This window comes from Carcharodon carcharias, chromosome 10 (genome assembly GCF_017639515.1).
Source record: "Carcharodon carcharias isolate sCarCar2 chromosome 10, sCarCar2.pri, whole genome shotgun sequence".
Classification (NCBI taxonomy): Eukaryota; Metazoa; Chordata; class Chondrichthyes; order Lamniformes; family Lamnidae; genus Carcharodon; species Carcharodon carcharias.
This window is the reverse complement of record NC_054476.1, coordinates 40,618,403-40,635,581: the sequence shown is the minus strand read 5'-3', so window position 1 is coordinate 40,635,581 and position 17,179 is coordinate 40,618,403. Positions and strand designations below refer to the sequence as shown.

Genomic DNA, 17,179 nt, shown 5'->3' with positions numbered 1-17,179 from the left:
CAGCATTTGACCAAGTGGTATCAAGGAACCCTAGCAAAGCTGAAATCAATGGTAATTGGGGAAATAACTCTCCACTGGTTGAAGTTATACCTAGTGCAAAAAAAAATAGTTCTGGCTGATGGGAGGTTATTCAGGACATCACTGCAAGAGTTCCTCAGGCTAGTGTCCAAGGCACAACAATCTTCAGCTGCTACATTAATGACCTTCCCTCCATCATAAGGTCAGAAGTGGGGATGTTCGCTGATGATTGTGTAATGTTCAGCACCATTTGTGACTCCTCAGATACTGAAGCAGTCTATATGCACATGCAGCAAGACCCAGACAACTTTCAGGCTTGGGCTGATAAGTGGCAAATAGCATTTGTGCCACACAAGTGCCAGTCAATGACCATCTCCAACAAGAGAGAATCTAACCATCTCCCCTTGCATTTCAATGGCATTATCATCGCTGAATACCATCACTGAATCCCCTACTATCAATGTCCTTGGGGGTTACCATTGACCAGAAACTGAACCGGACTAGCCATATAAATACTGTGGCTGTAAGAGCAGGTCAGAGGATGAGAATTCCTGACTCTGCAAAGTTTGCCCATCATCTATAAAGCACAAGTGTTGGAATACTCCCAGTTGCCTGGATGATTTCAACTCTCAACAGCATTCAAGAAGCTTGACACCATCCAGACAGAGCAGCCTGCTGGATTTCCACCCCATCCACCACCGATGCACAGTTCAGTGTGTACCATCGACATGATGCAATGCAGCAACTCACCAAAGCTCCTACAACAGCACTTTCCAAACTGGTGACTTTTAGCACCCAGAAGGACATGGGCAGCAGATGTATAGGAACACCATCACCAAATTCCCCTCCAAGCCACACACCATCCTGACTTGGAGCAATATTGCAGTTCTATCACTGTTGTGGGGTCAAAATCCTGGAACTCCCTTCCTAACAGCACTGTGGGTGTACCCACACCACATGGATGGCAGCGATTCAAGAAGGCTGCTCACCACCACCATCTCAAGGGCAGCTAGGAGTGAGCAATAAATCCTGGCCTAGCCATCAACACCCACATCCCGTGAATGAATAAAAATAAAATTACTGCCCTTGAACATTTAAACAGCTGACTGCACTAAAAGGAATTATGATGTAAACTGACATGGACAAGTGCTGCTTTAATATAATTTGTTCAAATATGCACAAAATATTTGAGATAATTTGTTTTAAGTTAAACTTTTATTAATCAAAAGCACAGACTTTTAAATGGTAAGCGAAGGATGGAGGAATTAATTTCCAGAAAACTAAAATGTATTCTAGCATAGCACTCTAAAAGATATTGCCTTTTAATTTATTTTTTATCAACTGCCTCCAACATGCCAGCCTTCTCCTTGCAGCCAGGAATTACCTGGCCAAGGCACAATTACTAATCTTTTCAGATTTTCCTAATATTACACTCCTGCGCACAATGTTGCAAAAGCTGGGAATTCAGCAAATAAAGAGATAGAACCCACTATGAGGTGAATGACATTGCTTCAGGTGCACTAATAAACTTATTAATCCGCTGGTAAATTAATTTAATCAATTTGAATCTGCAGTTTGGAAAGTCTTCTTGCATGTTTGCTGGTTGGTATTCTGTTCTATCACCAGTTGGATAAGATTCCCTTGAAAATATTTCACTGTGAGTCGCCTTTAAGTACTGAATAGAAATGATGGGTGGGTACTTGTCCAACCCATTGCAGCATGCAAGAATTGCATTATGATCTGGATGAACAAAAAAAGCCACTAACTGTTGAGGGCTGTTCAACATATCATCAGACTGTGGAACTGGAACCCTGTGTTTCTGAGGAAGAGAAGCAATAACTTACTTGACTTGTATATTCCACATAATGTATGCATAAAGATTTCTATAATAATGAGCTCATAGTGCGAAATTCAATTCTTTCAGAGGCATCAGGGTGCAGGAGTGGGCTCAGCATTGTAAAAGGTGAACTTAGAAGTGAAGCAATATCTCTTCACAGATCAATCATAGAAGAAGGTGTCAGGCAGGATGGTTGAAACCAGGCCACTAGAGTCGTGTAAAAGAATTAGCTAGAGGCTGTTAAAAGGGAGATTTAGAGAAGGTGCAGAGGAGATTTACTGGAAGGTTAGCAGAGATGTGGGACTTCAACCCCATGGAGAGAGTAGAGAAGCTGCGATCGTTGTTCTTGGAGCAGAGAAGGTTAAGAGATTTAGTATAGATATCAATAAGGAGAAACTGTTTCCAGTGGCAAAAGGATCGGTAACCGGAGGCAATTGGTAGAAGAACCAGAGGCAAAATGATATAAGCTGTTAGAATCTGGAATACTCTACTTGATAGGGTGGTGGAAGCAGGTTCAAATAGGAATTGGATAAATACTTGAAAGGGAAAATGGGGCTATGACTAAAGGACAGGGGAATGGGACTAATTGGATAGCTCTTTCAATGAGCCAGCAAAGGTGCAATGGGCTGAATGGCTTCCTTCTGTGTTGCCACTTTATAATTCCATGACTTTTAGGTTGGTGTGTTTGTACATTAATTTAGTGGCATAACCTTTAGGCTATCAGCAGGTCTTTGGGAATTCTAGGCTCTATATTGGTGCATTTTAACTTCCCAGCTCATGCTGTAAAGGCATGAGGAAAAGTGAAGTGCACAAAAAGGCCATTTAACTAGTTGAGTTTATCCATCTACCAACTCCTGCTCCTGCATTTCAACCTTATTGTTTCAACTGAGACCCATTCAAAAAGATTCAGAAACCACAAAACTAACAGCACTTTGACTTTCCTTATAATGCCTGGTACCCATCATTTCAGTTCTTGGCCCTTTTCTTTAGTTCTCTGCCCAAAGGCAGGTCCAACTCAGTACCTATGAACTCCATCACAGGTACGGCAAGTCATCAGGTCCCAAGACCACCCCAACTGGAAACAGGGAATGAACCCTAAGCTGATGGCACCAACCTGGTCCAACGCACCTTCCTTAACATTAAGTCCTGGAGTGGAATTTGAACCTAGAGCTCTGAGGCAGGGAGGCTACCCCACTGTGCCACAATACCTCTGCGTGGTTCTTTTATGCCACTTTAACTAACATGAAGTAAGGTTGGTGGAACACAGGTAGACATCTATAGCTACACTGGAATTACTGGAACTCTTTTTGGTGTTTTTCTTTAATTAAAAGCACGTAAATACTCATGCTTTTTTTGCCTCTCTCATGCACATATACACACCCTTCACATGCAACATACTTACAGACACACATACAGACGTTTGATTGGACAGTTCCAAATGTAGAAAAATGCACTTCACGGTTAAGTGCACTAACACCTTTCACTCATGAAGATTCAAGTAAAGACCCTCTCAAAAGGACTGAGTGTTGCAGCTCGATCCATATTCCTAATTTTCACGAGGGGAAGTGCTGTTTTTGTTTTGGATTTTGAAATGTTTGCAAGTCTCTTTCCTATGTTTGTTTTACTTTTTTTGTAAAACATCTCACTAATGTTCAGCAATTAAAAAAAAGTTGTTACTTAAAAAAAAACCACTTAAGACACACTCGATCAGTGAGGGGAGACTTGGCCTGAGTGAGACAGAAAGTGAGTGAGTATACTTGGGAATTTGGTTCAAAGTGGGAATTCAACTGGTAAATAATTTTCAAGTTCAATTTTGGAGTAAGAGTCAGATTCTGACCTAGAACTAACAACCCAGAATTAACAGCCTTTAAGTAATTTAAGTAGCCTAGTTGAACAGGTAACTGTCTTAGCAGCAGTTAAACTGTAAATCACCTGAAAGATTTTTGCCTGAGTAGGGCCTAAATTAGGTGTTGATAACTGTAGCAGGATGCTAGGCTGGAGAGTGACCCATCACAGATCTACATAAGAATGGGACATTTAAGCGCATGATCAGTGAGGAGAGGTTTCGGCCTGAGTGAGACAGGGACCACGTGAGTATAATAGGAATTTGGTTCAAAGTGGTCATTTGGTGCACAGGGGGAAAGAGGTGCTTTAAGTAAGGTTTACTGCAAGATGTGCGATTTAGAATAGAGTGCTGGGAGTTGGGTAATTAAGGGAGTTATGAAGGAAGGGAAAGAGGTGCTCTTTTGCTTTCTGCTTTCTCACTTTCTCAGCCTTTCTCAGGAAGTGGTTGTACTTTGCTACAGGAGAAGATGCTAGTTATTTGGTGAGCATCTGGTAAGTGACTAAGGTTTATTCTATTCCTAAGGTCAAAATAGGCTAGCAACTGGTAGTAAGCTCAATAAAATATATAAAAACAAAAGTAAAATATATAATTGAATCAAATAATTAAATAGTTAATTAGAACAAATTAAGGACGTTAGGTGACATCCAGGTGATGTGTCACAGCTGCAGAACGTAGGAGCTCTTAGATGTCAGTTTAATCCAGGGCAAACATGTCTGCAGCAAGTGTTTGAAGTTGGAGGCTGAACTACAGACACTGTGACACATCAGGGAGGGGGAATGTTACCTGGATTCTTTGTACCAGGAGGCAGCCATACCTCTTAGGACAGGGTCTTCTGATTTGGTCAGTGGTCAGACACAGGAGGGTGTGACTGTGGGTGAGGCAGGTAAGGGGACTCAGGGGAGGAGCGTAGGAGCCTCAGCCTTTACAATTGTCCATCAGGTTTGAGGGGTTTTTTCAGCTTGTTTGGATGAGAGTGGGGCCTGCAGGGTGGATGAGCTAACTGGCCATGGCAATGTGGTACAGGAAGCCATTCAAGTGGGGGGAGCAAAAAGGAATGTAGTGGTAGTAGGGGATAGTATAGTCAGAGGGATTGATACCATTTTCTGAGCAAAGAGCGTGAGCATAGACGGTGCATTGCCTTCTCGGGGCTGGAGAGGAGTTTGCAGTGGGAGGGGGAGGTCCCAGTCATTGTAGCCCGTCGAGGTACCAATGACATAGGCAGGACAAAGAAGGAGGTTCTGCATAGTCAGTATGAGGACCTAGCACCAAATTAAGAAGCAGAACCGCAAAGGTCATAATCTCTGGATTATTGCCTCAGCCATGTACAAATTGGCTAAGGGCAAATGAGACTAGGGAGATGAGTGTGTGGCTCAAAGACTGGTGTGGGACAAGTGGGTTCCGGTTCATAGACTACTGGCACCAGTACTGAGGAAAGTGGATCTGTATCGTTGGGATGGTCTACACCTGAACTGTGCTGGGACCGGTGTTCTTGTGAGCTGCATAACTAGGGAAGTAGAGAGGGTTTTAAACTAAATAGTGGGGGCAAGGGTACAAATTTGGGAAGATGCGGTAAATCAAAGAGCAGAGACGACAAAAGGAAAAGGTATTATGCGAAATGATAAACAGACCGTGACAGGAAAGGATGGAGAGTACAAATCTAACAGTAAATCAACAGATGAAACTAGAGGTTATAAAAAGAATAAAAGGATGAAACTAAAAGCTCTGTATCTGAATGCATGTAGCATTTGAAACAAAACAAATGGACTGAGAGTGCACATAGAAATAAATAATTACAACTTGATAGCTATTAGAGAGATATGGCTGCAGGAGGACATGGATTGGGACCTGAATATTGAAGGGTACAGGATATTTAGGAATGACAGGAAGTGAATAAAAGGTGGAGGGGTAACTCTGTTGGTTAATGATGGTAATAGCACAATAGAGAGGGAAGACCTAAGTTTGGGAAACCAGAATGTGGTTAAAGAAATAAGTCACTTATGGGAGTTGTGTACAGGCCCCCCAACAGCAACCACAAGGTAGGATTGAACATAAAGGAAGAAATAATTGGAGCTTGTCAGAAAGGCATGGTGATAATCATGGGATATTTTAATTTACATATAGACTGGAAAAGTCAGATGGGCAAAGATAGGCTAGATGAGGAGTACATTGAATGTTTTCAGGATAGTTTCTTAGAACAGCATGTTCTGAAGCCAACCAGAGAGCATGCTACACTAGACCTGGTTTGTACAATGAGATGGGAGTAACTAATGAAGCCATAGTGAAGGCACCCCTAGGTCGCAATGACCAAAACATGATTGAATTTTACATTCAGCGTGAGGGAGAGAGGAGTGGATCTGAGACTAAGTTTTTAAACTTAAATAAGGGCAATTGTGAGGGCATGAAAGCTGAGCTGGCTAAAGTGAATTGGCAAATTAGGTTAAGGGACAGGTCAATAGAAATGCAGTGGCTAATATTTAAGGGGATATTTCAGAATGCACAGTATAGATACACTCCAATGAGTAAGAAAAAGTCCAAGGGATGGACACACAATCCATGATTAATTAGAAAGGTTAAAGAAAATATCAAATTTAAAAGAAAAAGGATATAATTGTGCAGCAGTTCAAGAAGGCAGCTCACCACCACCTTCTCAAGGGCAACTAGGGATGGGCAATAAATGCTGGCCCAGCCAGCGAAGCCCACATCCTGCGAATGAATGAAAAAAAAAACGGGTGGCAGGTCAGAAGATTGGACCAAATACAAGGAACAGCAAAGAATGACGAAAAGGCTAATAAGGAGGGGAAAACTAGAATATGAGAGAAAGCTATGCAGAACTATTAAAACAGATCATGAGAGTTTTTTTAAATAGATATTTTAAAAAGATATAACAAAATGAGTGTTAGTCCTATAGAGAATGAGTCTGGAGAATTGATAATGGAAAACAAGGAGATGGCAGATGAATTGAACAGGTATTTTGCATTAGTTTTCATGACAGAGGACACAAGTAACATCCCAGAAGCAGCTATAAACCAAGGAATGGAAGTGGGGAAGGAAGTCAGGAAAACTACAGTCGCCAGGGAAATGGTACTGAGTAAATTGTAGGAGCTGTGGGCTGACAAGAGCTTGGGTCCTGATGGACTTCATTCTAGGATCTTAAAAGTGTCATGAAATAGCTGATGCATTGGTTTTAATTTTCCAAAACTTCCTAGATTCGGGGAAAGTCCCATTAGATTGTAAGGTAGCAAATGTAGTTCCATTATTCAAAAAGGGAAGGGGACAGAAAGCTGGAAACTACAGGCCAGTTAGCTTAACATCTGTCATAGGGAAGATGTTAGAAGCTATTATTAAAGGAGTTGTAGCAGGGCACTTGGATAAGCTCAAGGTCATCAGGCAGAGTCAACATAGTTTTGTGAAAGGAAAATCATATTTAACCAACTTATTGGAGTTCTTTGAGGAAGTAACATGTTCTATGGATAAAGGGGAACCGGTGAAGGAACTATACTTACATTTCCAGATGACATTTGTTAATGTGCCACATCAAAGGTTTTTGCAGAAAATAAAAGTTCATGGTATTGGGGGTAACATATTGGCATGGATAGAAGATTGGCTGGCTAACAGGAAACAGAGAGTAGGCATAAATGGGTCTTTTTCAGGATGGCAAAATATAACAAGTGATGTGCCACAGTGATCAGTGCTGGGACCTCAACTGTTCACAATTTATATGAATGACTTGGATGAAGGGATTGAAGGGATGGTTGCCAAATTTGCTGATGACACAAAGATCAGTAGGAAAGTAAGTTGTGAAAAGGACATAAGGATGCTTCAAAATGACATAGACTAAGTGAGTGGGCAAAGATCTGGCAAATGGAGTATGATGTAGGAAAATATGAAAGTGTCTATTTTGGCAGGAAGAATAAAAGAGAAGCATATTATCTAATTGGTGAGAGATTGCAGAGCTCTGACATGCAGAGGGATCTGGGTGTCCTAGTGCATGAATCACAAAAGGCTAGTATGCAGGTGCAGCAAGTAATTAGGAAAGTGAATAGAATGTCATATACTGCAAGGGGAATTGAATACAAAAGTAAGGAGGATATGCTTCAGTTGTACAGGGCACTAGTGAGATCACATTTGGAGTATTGTGTACATCATTGGTCACCTTATTTTAGGAAGGATGTAAATGCATTGGAAGCTGTTCAAAGAAGGTGTACCAGACTAATACTTGGAATGGGCGGGTTGTCTTTTGAGGAAAGGCTGGACAGACTAGGCTTGTATCCGCTGGAATTTAGAAGAGTGAGAGGCGACTTCATTGAAACAAAAGGTCCTGAGGGGTCTTGACATGGTGGATGTGGAGAGAATGGTTCCTCTTGTGGAAAAGTCTAGAACTAGGGGACACTGTTTAAAGTAAAGGTCACCCATTTAAAACAGAGATGAGGTGAAATTATTTTTCATTCAGAGGGTCATGAGTTTTTGCTACTCTCTTCCTGAAAAGGTGGTGGAAGCAGAGTCTTTGAATATTTTTAAGGCAGAGGTGGATAGATTCTTGGTAAGCAAGGAGGTGATAGATTATTGAGGATAGGTAGGATGCAGATTTTAGATTACTACCAAATCAACCATGATCTTATTAAATAGTGCAGCAGGCTTGAGGGGCTGAATGGTCTACTCCTGCTCTTTGTTTGTATGTACTTATGTAACAAAGAACCACACCTCAATGTAAATCAGAATTGGTGAATTGCTAACCAATTCATATCTATCATATTTAATGTACTTGCAGATATTGTGTTTGAGAAATCTTAATAAACAATTTGAAAGTTAATCAATAATTTCATGGTATAAAAGGAATACTAGTAAATTGCTAAGATTTTAATTATCACTATTTTACCAAAATGAGTGTCATCTCACCGTGGAAATCAATGTGTCAGATGTCCACCTTTGCAGAAGGTTACCCATGTTGAGTAGAACAGTATTTTGAATGTAGGGAGCAGCAAAGTACTGGCCAGACTTGTGCATAACCTAAAATACGAATGTTGTAAAGTGTTAAAACACCAACAACCAATACAACTGTTAGCATTTCCTGTTTGGTTCATTCCTTTCTCCCAGTTTGGAGAAGGATTCTACCGGTCATATTAACTTACCCAAATGGCCAGTCTTTATGTGTCTAGACGATGAAAAATAACAGGTTATTTTATTATGGAGGGTATGATGGTCAATCTTAACCCTTTTGTTATCCAAAATCTGCACTTTCCTGCAGAGGCCGTTGTAGCACCGTTAAGTGGGGCTTACTTTTCCCCTCTTTCTAGCTCGTTATTTCTGTGACTAATTTCAATATCCCCATTGTCATCCAACAGACAAGGGATTGAACCTGGGACATTTCTGGTCTCATATGACTCATTGCTACACTTTGCTCTCTGAGCCATTGCATAACCTTGGAAGTTCCACTTTTTAATGATTTGTTACACAACAGACAGAAAATATTTGTTAATGAATATAGTAAAATAAATGATAAATTACTTGGTTTATCACTAACATGACAATTAACCTTCACTTTGAATTAAATACAGTTCAAGAGAGCATCATGCTCAAGGATGGCCGGGCAGAATAAGCAGTCCAGAATCTCCATTTTTTTTTCCGCCTGTGCTTATTGCTGTCTGCATCAAGCATTACAATTTCAGGAGCACGAAGCCTGTTCAGGTCTTGATGTGACAACGTTTCCTGCCAAACTGCCTTTATATGAAGAAATCCAAAATTTGGAGGGGAAATCAAAATATGATATGCTTGCTCACCAATTACGAGCAATAAGGCACCAACATAGTCAATGTTATGGCACTTGAGTTGGAGAATGTCATTTACATACCTATATTTATTTACCCCAGGGTAGAAATATGAGAATGTATTTTAAATTATTGTTTGGCAGAGAATACTTGGTTTGATTACATAATGGCTCAGGTTTTGTGGTGCCAATAACGGCAACATGTTTAGCGTTCGCGTGTTATTGAACCTCGGAGGGACTCGGCAACTCCCAGATATCCGCACTGTAGCGAGAATAGTCTGCAAGTTGCGGTGGGCCAATCTTTCGACGTTTCGAAACTTCACCCGCCGACTTTCGCATTCATAACGGCAGATATGAAACAAGTATGAATCTGGACTAATTGCCCACTGACAGCAAACCGTTAATACGCACAAATTTAGGACTGGTATTCCCAGGTTGTACGGAGCATTCTCTCATTTTACGAATACTTAATGAGGTGACCGGCACCCGAAGCTTTCTTAAAATGTTGAAATGATTCTTTCAAATGGCATTTCAGAGCAAAAATGTATTAACAAGATTTGTTTGTCTTTTTAATTGTTTTAACTTCTTAAACTAGATTTATCAAACCTTTTCATCGTTTTAAAGAAATGCCTTTTTAAACAAATCAGAGAAATCGTGTTAAAAGGTCAATATGAAAAATTCAGAAGTCTGATAAATCCTCTGAAATAGTCTTTGTTGTGAGGGGATCTCTCCTCCTTCTAACCCAAATTCTTTCTCTGGTGATTGCATGGGGCAAATTCATTATTTTATTTGAGGTCAGTGGCAAGTGGTATCGCTTCCATAATTGTTTCACATGTTACAAATCTAACAAAGAGTGATATGGCAGGTGCTGTTTTCAAGTCTTCTGCACAAAGTAGTTGTTCCCAGGTATAGATGCATTGGCAGGTCTTCCCCTTGGAATAGGTTATGACTGGGAGAATGAGCAGAGGTCATGCAGAGCATGACAGTCTGCTAGAACAGGGAGGAGGGCAGGCAGAAAGGTTTTCAGCAGGAAGTCATATCTGCCCAGGGTGTTTGGGGAGCAATTCTCCTACTTGAATCTCAATGAGGAATAATGCATCCACCTTCTACTCTTTAAAAACTTGATGTCATCCAAAACTCTGCTGCCCATGTCTTCACTCACAGCAAGTCCCATTCACCTACCACACCTGTGCTTGCTGACCATCATTGGCTCCTGGCTAAGAAGTGCTTCAATTTTAAAATTCTCATTGTTTACAAATCCTTCAGTGGCCTCACACTTTCCTATCTCCATATGATCCTTCAGCCCACAATCCTCTGAGATATCTCTGAGCTTATCAACTTCTGGCCTTTTGAACATCACCAATATTAATTGCTCCACCATCAGTGGCTGTGCCTTCCCCCAAGCCTCTCTTCCTTTTTACCTTTCTTTCTTCTTTTAAGATGCCGCTTAAAGCTTAATTCTTTGACCAAGGTCCTGGCTATTAGCATTAAAACTGCCTGTTGTGACTTGGTGCTTAATTTTGCTTTTTAACGCTCCTGTGAAGCATCGTGGGATGTTATGTTATGTTAAAGGTACCGTATAAAGATAAGTTGTTGCTGCGGAACATCTGTGCTTGGCTAAAATGGTTCTTACTGAAATCTGCCAACTACTGTGGCCACAACTCCAACCTCAGCAGGACAAAGACTGCTGTGGCTGTGAAGGAGAGGGTAATGATAAATTTTTATGTGTTTGGTTCCTTCCAGGCTGGAGATATTAGCAACATTTCATATTTTGCTGTCGACAGTTATGTAAGAGAGGACACTGAGGCTCTCTATTTTTCAGAACAAAAAGCTAATTTAATTCCTTCTTGTCATAGATGAGTAGGCTGAGTGAGCATGAGGGTTTGCTAGGATTGCAGGATTCCCCCATCATGCAGGGTGCCAATGATTGCATGCACATTACTTTGTGGGTGCTGCACATGAATGCTGTTATGTATTGGAACTGAAAGAGTTTCCACTCCCTTCAATGTCTAGCTAGTGTGTGACCAACAGCAATGCATTGTGAAAGTTGATGTCCACTGTTTTAGCAGTGATGCCTTCATTCTGTGGCAGTCCGTACCAACTGTAATTAAACCATAGGGTGACCACTGAGTGACAAGGGTTACCTGCTGATGATACAACTCATGATTCCAATGCACAACCCTTGCACACTTGCCCATCCAATGCCTGTTGTACACCAGATTCTGCTGCTGGTTGGCATGACTCCTCCTCATTATCTTCAGAGAAAGTAGCTCACTCCATTAGATTCTCCTCTGCTAGGGCCTCCCCTTTCAGGAGCACCAGGTTGTGTAAGGCACAGCAGATCACAATGAATAGTGAGACACAAGCTGGAGAATATTGCATGGTCCAAGCATCAAAATATCATTTTGAGCACGCCAGTGATCTGTTTAATGATGGCCCTGGTAGATATATGGCTCTCATTGTAATGCATCTCAGTTTCTGCCCACAGATTTCTCAACAAGTTATCACTCCAGCGAGTATCCCTTCCTCCAAAAAGCCATCCAGCCAATGGTTCCAGTGGACAGAATACCTGTGGCGCTTAGGAATGCTTAAGGATGTAAAAGTTGTAACTGCTTCCAGGATAGTGGGCACACACCTGCATGATCTCTTGACAAAGGCCACACACAAGTTGGACATTGATGGAATAAAAACCATTATGATTGACAAATGCTTTGATGGTCACATGCATAAAATCTATCACACATTGAACTTTGGGGAATCCGGCAAAATATACAAAGCCTCTGGTTCTCCCAGCCTGACTAATGAGATGAAGTAATTTGCTCGCTTAAACAATGCATCTGTGACTCCTTTATGCAATGGTGAGTTGAAGCTTGAAATTTGCCACAAAGGTCTCCAGCTGGTTCCTGGAGATGCATAAAAGATCAAGACCGCAGTCAACTTGAGAGAGACAGGCAAAGAGTGGCCACCGATGCAATTTGAACTGATCTCCCCAGCCAGCAATAAACAAAGGGAGGTCACTGTCTCCCTGGAGAAATGCAGTGTTCAAAAACACTGCCACCATGGGAGCTGAAGATAATTCACCCTTTGCCTGTAGAGTCTCTGCACAGGCTAGCATCTGACCCTACTATAGACTAGCTGTTGTTGTCTGTCTTGTTCTGGCCCTTGAGCAGCAGCAGGTCCTTCACCTGCCTGGACCACAGGATGCACCTGTCCCAGGACAGCTGACCTTCTTTGTCTCCTCCTCGCTTCCTCCTCACTGGAGGAGTTTCCTCCACAGAGAGCACAATATCCATGGAAACAGCAGGCTCTGGTTCCTCTCCAAGGGTCCTCACCCTCCAGTATAGCCCTGTCTCTAGGCCTCCTTCCTGTGCACTCTCTCTTTATTGTAAGTTCGGCCTGTAAACACTGAAGAAATAAAGTCTGCTAACAGCCAAATGCTGCCACCTTCAGCGTAGACTTTGCCTCTACATGCCTGATTTGTGGCCATAAAATCCTGCCCATAGAAAAATTGAACCTGAAAACAGGACCATATTTTAGAGATTTAATTTACCTCTAAACCTCCATTTTGATCTTGGAAGAGTAAGGTGAATGTTCCATAATTAGAATGCTCTCCACATTGCATCTGATATTCCTTCACAGAGGATTTCTGTATTGATGGGTAGTATGCAGTTCTCAGGGTTGTAGGATTTTGATTTTCTTCAAGTAATTACATAATAGGTTATAATGTAGAAATTATTAAGCATGCTGAAAGGCAAAGTTTAAAAATAAATTGTCCTTATTAACTACCAATAACTAAAACAGATGGTAATTGTCAGTCTTCTACTTCCTGTTGAATTTTTGATACATTTTCCACTTAAATAATCATACTGTCACTTTTCACCAAATTTCTCTCTTTTCAAGTTCCTACTGCTTCCCATATCTCCTGAAGCTGTTGATTCCTTACTGGAATATGGTGCCAGGCACCTCTCTGTACCTTAATTGAGTGGTCACTATTCATGTGTAAGCCGTGGCTGTAAAAGCTGGCAGGTTAGTTAACCATGGAGGAAATCACAGTAGATTTTATATTGTCAAAACAGGTACTTACTGCCAATCTTTTTGTGTTTGTTGATAAAGAAATCAGTCTCAAGGCCCAGGCCCAGTGCAATTACTTTCATAATTCGGATGCCCAGCAGCTCACAGGATTTGAAGAATGATTCCATACATTTTGTAAACTCAGGAGCATGTTTGACAGGACAGTTCTAATACAAATATCAAAAGGGGCTTTTTCACTCAAATTGTCTTTACTGAAATAAGAAGCTAAAGAAACATTTTGCGCACAGTCCATCCCACTTACAGGATACCTTCTCCTCTTCCTCCTCCCTCCCTCCTTCCTCACAGAGCTTCTTCTCTCCTCCTGCATTCCATTTGCTGGCCATTCAGGACCTGGCAGAAACCACCTTCATGTACCAATTACAGCGCTTCCACCAACTGTGCCTAAGTGACAGTTACTCAAAAAACACCTCACATGGAAATTGCAGAGTAGCCCTTTAATTAACATGAGGTCAGTCCCACCTCATAACAGAATGCCTGATCTTTGGTGAGTGATTTGCAAATTTGTGGCCAGGGCCTGCATGGTCCAGGTTTGGGATCTTGGCATCACATCAGCTGGTTGGGCTGTATTCAAAGTATTTTGGCACGCACAGGGAACCCACCAAATGGTAAGCCTCCATAGCACTGTTTGAGGAGGTGCTATGTGACTGATAATGCCATAGCTCTGCATTTACAGAGCTACTATCTGACATAATTGATAGAGTGGTTTCAGCACAAAAGCAGACCATTTGGCCCATTGTTCCTGTGTCAATTTCTGCAAGTGCAACTCCACTAGTTCCAACCTTCTGCTCTTTACTTGTGGCCATGCAAATCTTTCCCTTTTAGGTGCTTATCCAATTCACTTTTGAAAGCCACATTCGAATCACAGTTTCAGGGAATGTATTATATATTCTGGCTACTTCTTGTATTAAAAATGTTTTTCCTCATGTCACTTTTCTTTGTCAATCACCTTAAGTAGGTGTTCTCTGGTTCTTGATCCTTCTGCCAAAGAGAGCAGCTTCTCTCTAACCACTTTGCCCAGACAATTATTAATTTTGAACACCTCTAACAAATCTTTTCTCAACCTCCTCTTAAGGAGAACAACCTCAGTTTCTCCCAATTATCCATCTAACTGAAGTCCCTCATCCCTGGAACCATTCTCATAATTTGTTTCAGCACCTCTGTAAAGACTTCACATCCAACCTAAAGTGTGGTATTCAGAATTGGCAATACTCCAGTTGAGGCTAAACCAGTGTTTTATAAAGTTAATCACATCTTCCGTGCTTTTGAACTCTATGCCTCTACTTGTAAAGTCCAGAATCCCGTTTGCCTTTTTAACCACTTTCTCAACCTGTCCTGCCACCTTCAATAATTTGTGCAGATATACTCGCAGGTCTCTCTGTTCCTGCACTTCCTTTAAAAAATGTATCTTTTATTTCATATTGACCCTCCTTATTCTTTCTACCAAGATATATCACTTCCCTGTATTAAATGTCCATCTGCTATGTGTCTGCCCATTTCCATCAGTTGTTTATGTCCTCATGAAGTCTATCACTGTTCTCCACACAGTTCCAGTGTTAAGGAAACTTTGAGATGGTGTTTGGGTTCCAACTTCTGCAAAGGACTCCATTTTGTGATTGCAGTAAACTGCTTAAGTCGGGATGAGGTGCTGGGGGTGTTGTATCTGAAACATGTCCAGAACAGCTCAGAACATCAAGTCTTTCTTCATGGCTGGTACATCCTGGAACCATTAAGATAGCTGTTTGTTCTTTGTGTACTTCTGACTTCCTGGTTGATTAATTTACCTGTATTGAGCCATATAAGGAGTTGCTTTTATCCTTTCGTTTTAGGTGAAGTTAGGCAGGCAGCTTGTGTTAAGAGGTATGCGAGTGAAGGCTGCTAATCTCTACCACAGAAATAGCAGCCCTCTGGAATGCTGAGCTAACAGAAGTTAATATAAACTGAAGGAAATATCATCAAAGGTATATCATGTAATGGTTTCATGTAATAAGGAGATAATACTTTATTGTAACATAAAGCTAGGGAAATTGAGGGTTGGTCGTGCCTGTACTAAAACATAAGGATTCCTCCAGCCTGCTTTTCATAGTCTGAGTTGTCTGCGAGTATCATTTCCTCCTATAATTTCTATAAGAGAAATAAACTGCATCTACAAATCTCATTCCAGCCAGAGAGACAACACGTAACAGAAAAAACAATCTCAATCTAAATTTAGAAATCTTACATCACTTGCAGATATTGTTGACAGATTAAAGATTTCCTTCAGATCTTCAAGATGTGTGGAATTTAAGCTGTGAAGAACACAACCATTCATTTATTAAACAGAGGCATGCAGAATTATTACTCTGTCCATCTTCAAGCCTACTCCTTTCATTTACCATAGCACAATGTATGCCTATCAATAATCTACTCAATCAGAGTAGTCCACTGAAGGAAATGTTCTGCATTAATATTCCTTGGTCCCCAAGACTAAAGCAAACTAAAGTTCATATTCTTATTCCTACATGTCATTTGATTGTCAGGGAAATATATGTGATCCTGGACTGATTTGTTTAAGAAACAATGAGATGAGCAAATATAAATTCATGATTTTCAACTACTGTTAATCAGTCGGTGCAGTATCAAAACTTCACTGTACCTGTGCAACAAAATAATCTTCAGGGGATCAGCCTAATGCAACTTCCATCCAGGGCTCTTTATTTTGAGATCATGCACTTGGGATTGATATACATATGGGTTGTACTGGATGAAGTTTTTCAAGGAATCTTACCTTTCTGTTTGAATCCTTGGCTTGATGTCTTAGAGTCTAGTGAACGGCCATACTGTTGTTTAATGTCCCTTGGAAGCAGATAGAATTTCCTGCTAATGTCCATCACTTTAAACACCTAAGGAGCAATTGTGCTCTATCTTTAATAGAGACGCACTGAGATTTCATTGGATTGATAAACTTTAGCCTTTGCTTCTTGTGAATCTTCAGTTTTCCAGCTGTTTAATATTCCCCACATCTGATCTCTTTAAATTCCATCTTCTCCACTTTTGGGCAAAAACAAAGCTCATCATGAACAGGAAATGGGAAATTTTAGGTCAAAAAATCCTCTGGTTGCTGTGGATAGTGATATTGTAAATGTGTTTGTGAAATGTTTCTTATCTCAGTGTTTCCAGGGAAATTGTAAGTGTATTCCTTTGGTTATTGTTTATAATTTTATTAAATTACAAAGACAGAGTTTTGCAAACCTCAAAATGGAAAGAAGAGAGACACCGCACCATTTATAGGGTTGTTATCTTGATGTACTACTTGGGAGTGCCCCTCAAATCTAGCGCACCAGTGCAGGCTGCTGCACTACTGATTCTGTGGCAGAAGAAGAACATTTTTTGAGGCTGTCAACCTGCAACTGGTTAAGTAACTATGTTCCCCAACCTATGGCCATCTAGTCGGTCATGTCAGGGGTTTTTCCCCCTTTTCCTCATGAGGAGGCCGGGACAGAGTTATGTTGTTTGTTTGGGTCTGACCTGCAAATAAGGGGCGGAATTTTCCAGTCCCAGCAGTGGCGGGTGTAATGATGGGCAGGGCGGGGGTGGTGAGCAAGGACAATGCCATGGGAGTTGAAAAATCCATTTCCTGCCAGCA

The 17,179-nt window shown here is 41.1% G+C and overlaps 1 protein-coding gene across 1 annotated transcript; it reads right to left on the bottom strand.

Moving 5' to 3' along the window:
- Positions 1-1,507: 1,507 nt before the first annotated feature.
- On the bottom strand, positions 1,508-13,880 carry LOC121282820 (2-oxoglutarate-Fe(II) type oxidoreductase ppzD-like). Its single transcript, XM_041196635.1, has 5 exons — positions 13,806-13,880; positions 13,550-13,703; positions 13,016-13,161; positions 8,598-8,708; positions 1,508-1,837 (listed from the first exon to the last, which is right to left on the bottom strand). Exons 1-5 carry the CDS (start codon positions 13,878-13,880, stop codon positions 1,508-1,510), a joined length of 816 nt encoding a protein of 271 aa, XP_041052569.1.
- Between the last annotated feature and the right edge of the window lie 3,299 nt (positions 13,881-17,179).

Coding starts and splice junctions, on each gene's coding strand:
- LOC121282820 (XM_041196635.1), bottom strand. CDS start 13,880: ATGGCCAGCAAATGGAATGCAGGAGGAGAGAAGAAGCTCTGTGAGGAA. Junction 13,162..13,549: donor CAAACACAAAAAGATTGGCA/GTAAGTACCTGT, acceptor AATTACTTGAAG/AAAATCAAAATCCTACAACC. Junction 1,838..8,597: donor CTGACACATTGATTTCCACG/GTGAGATGACAC, acceptor TCTCTTCCTCAG/AAACACAGGGTTCCAGTTCC.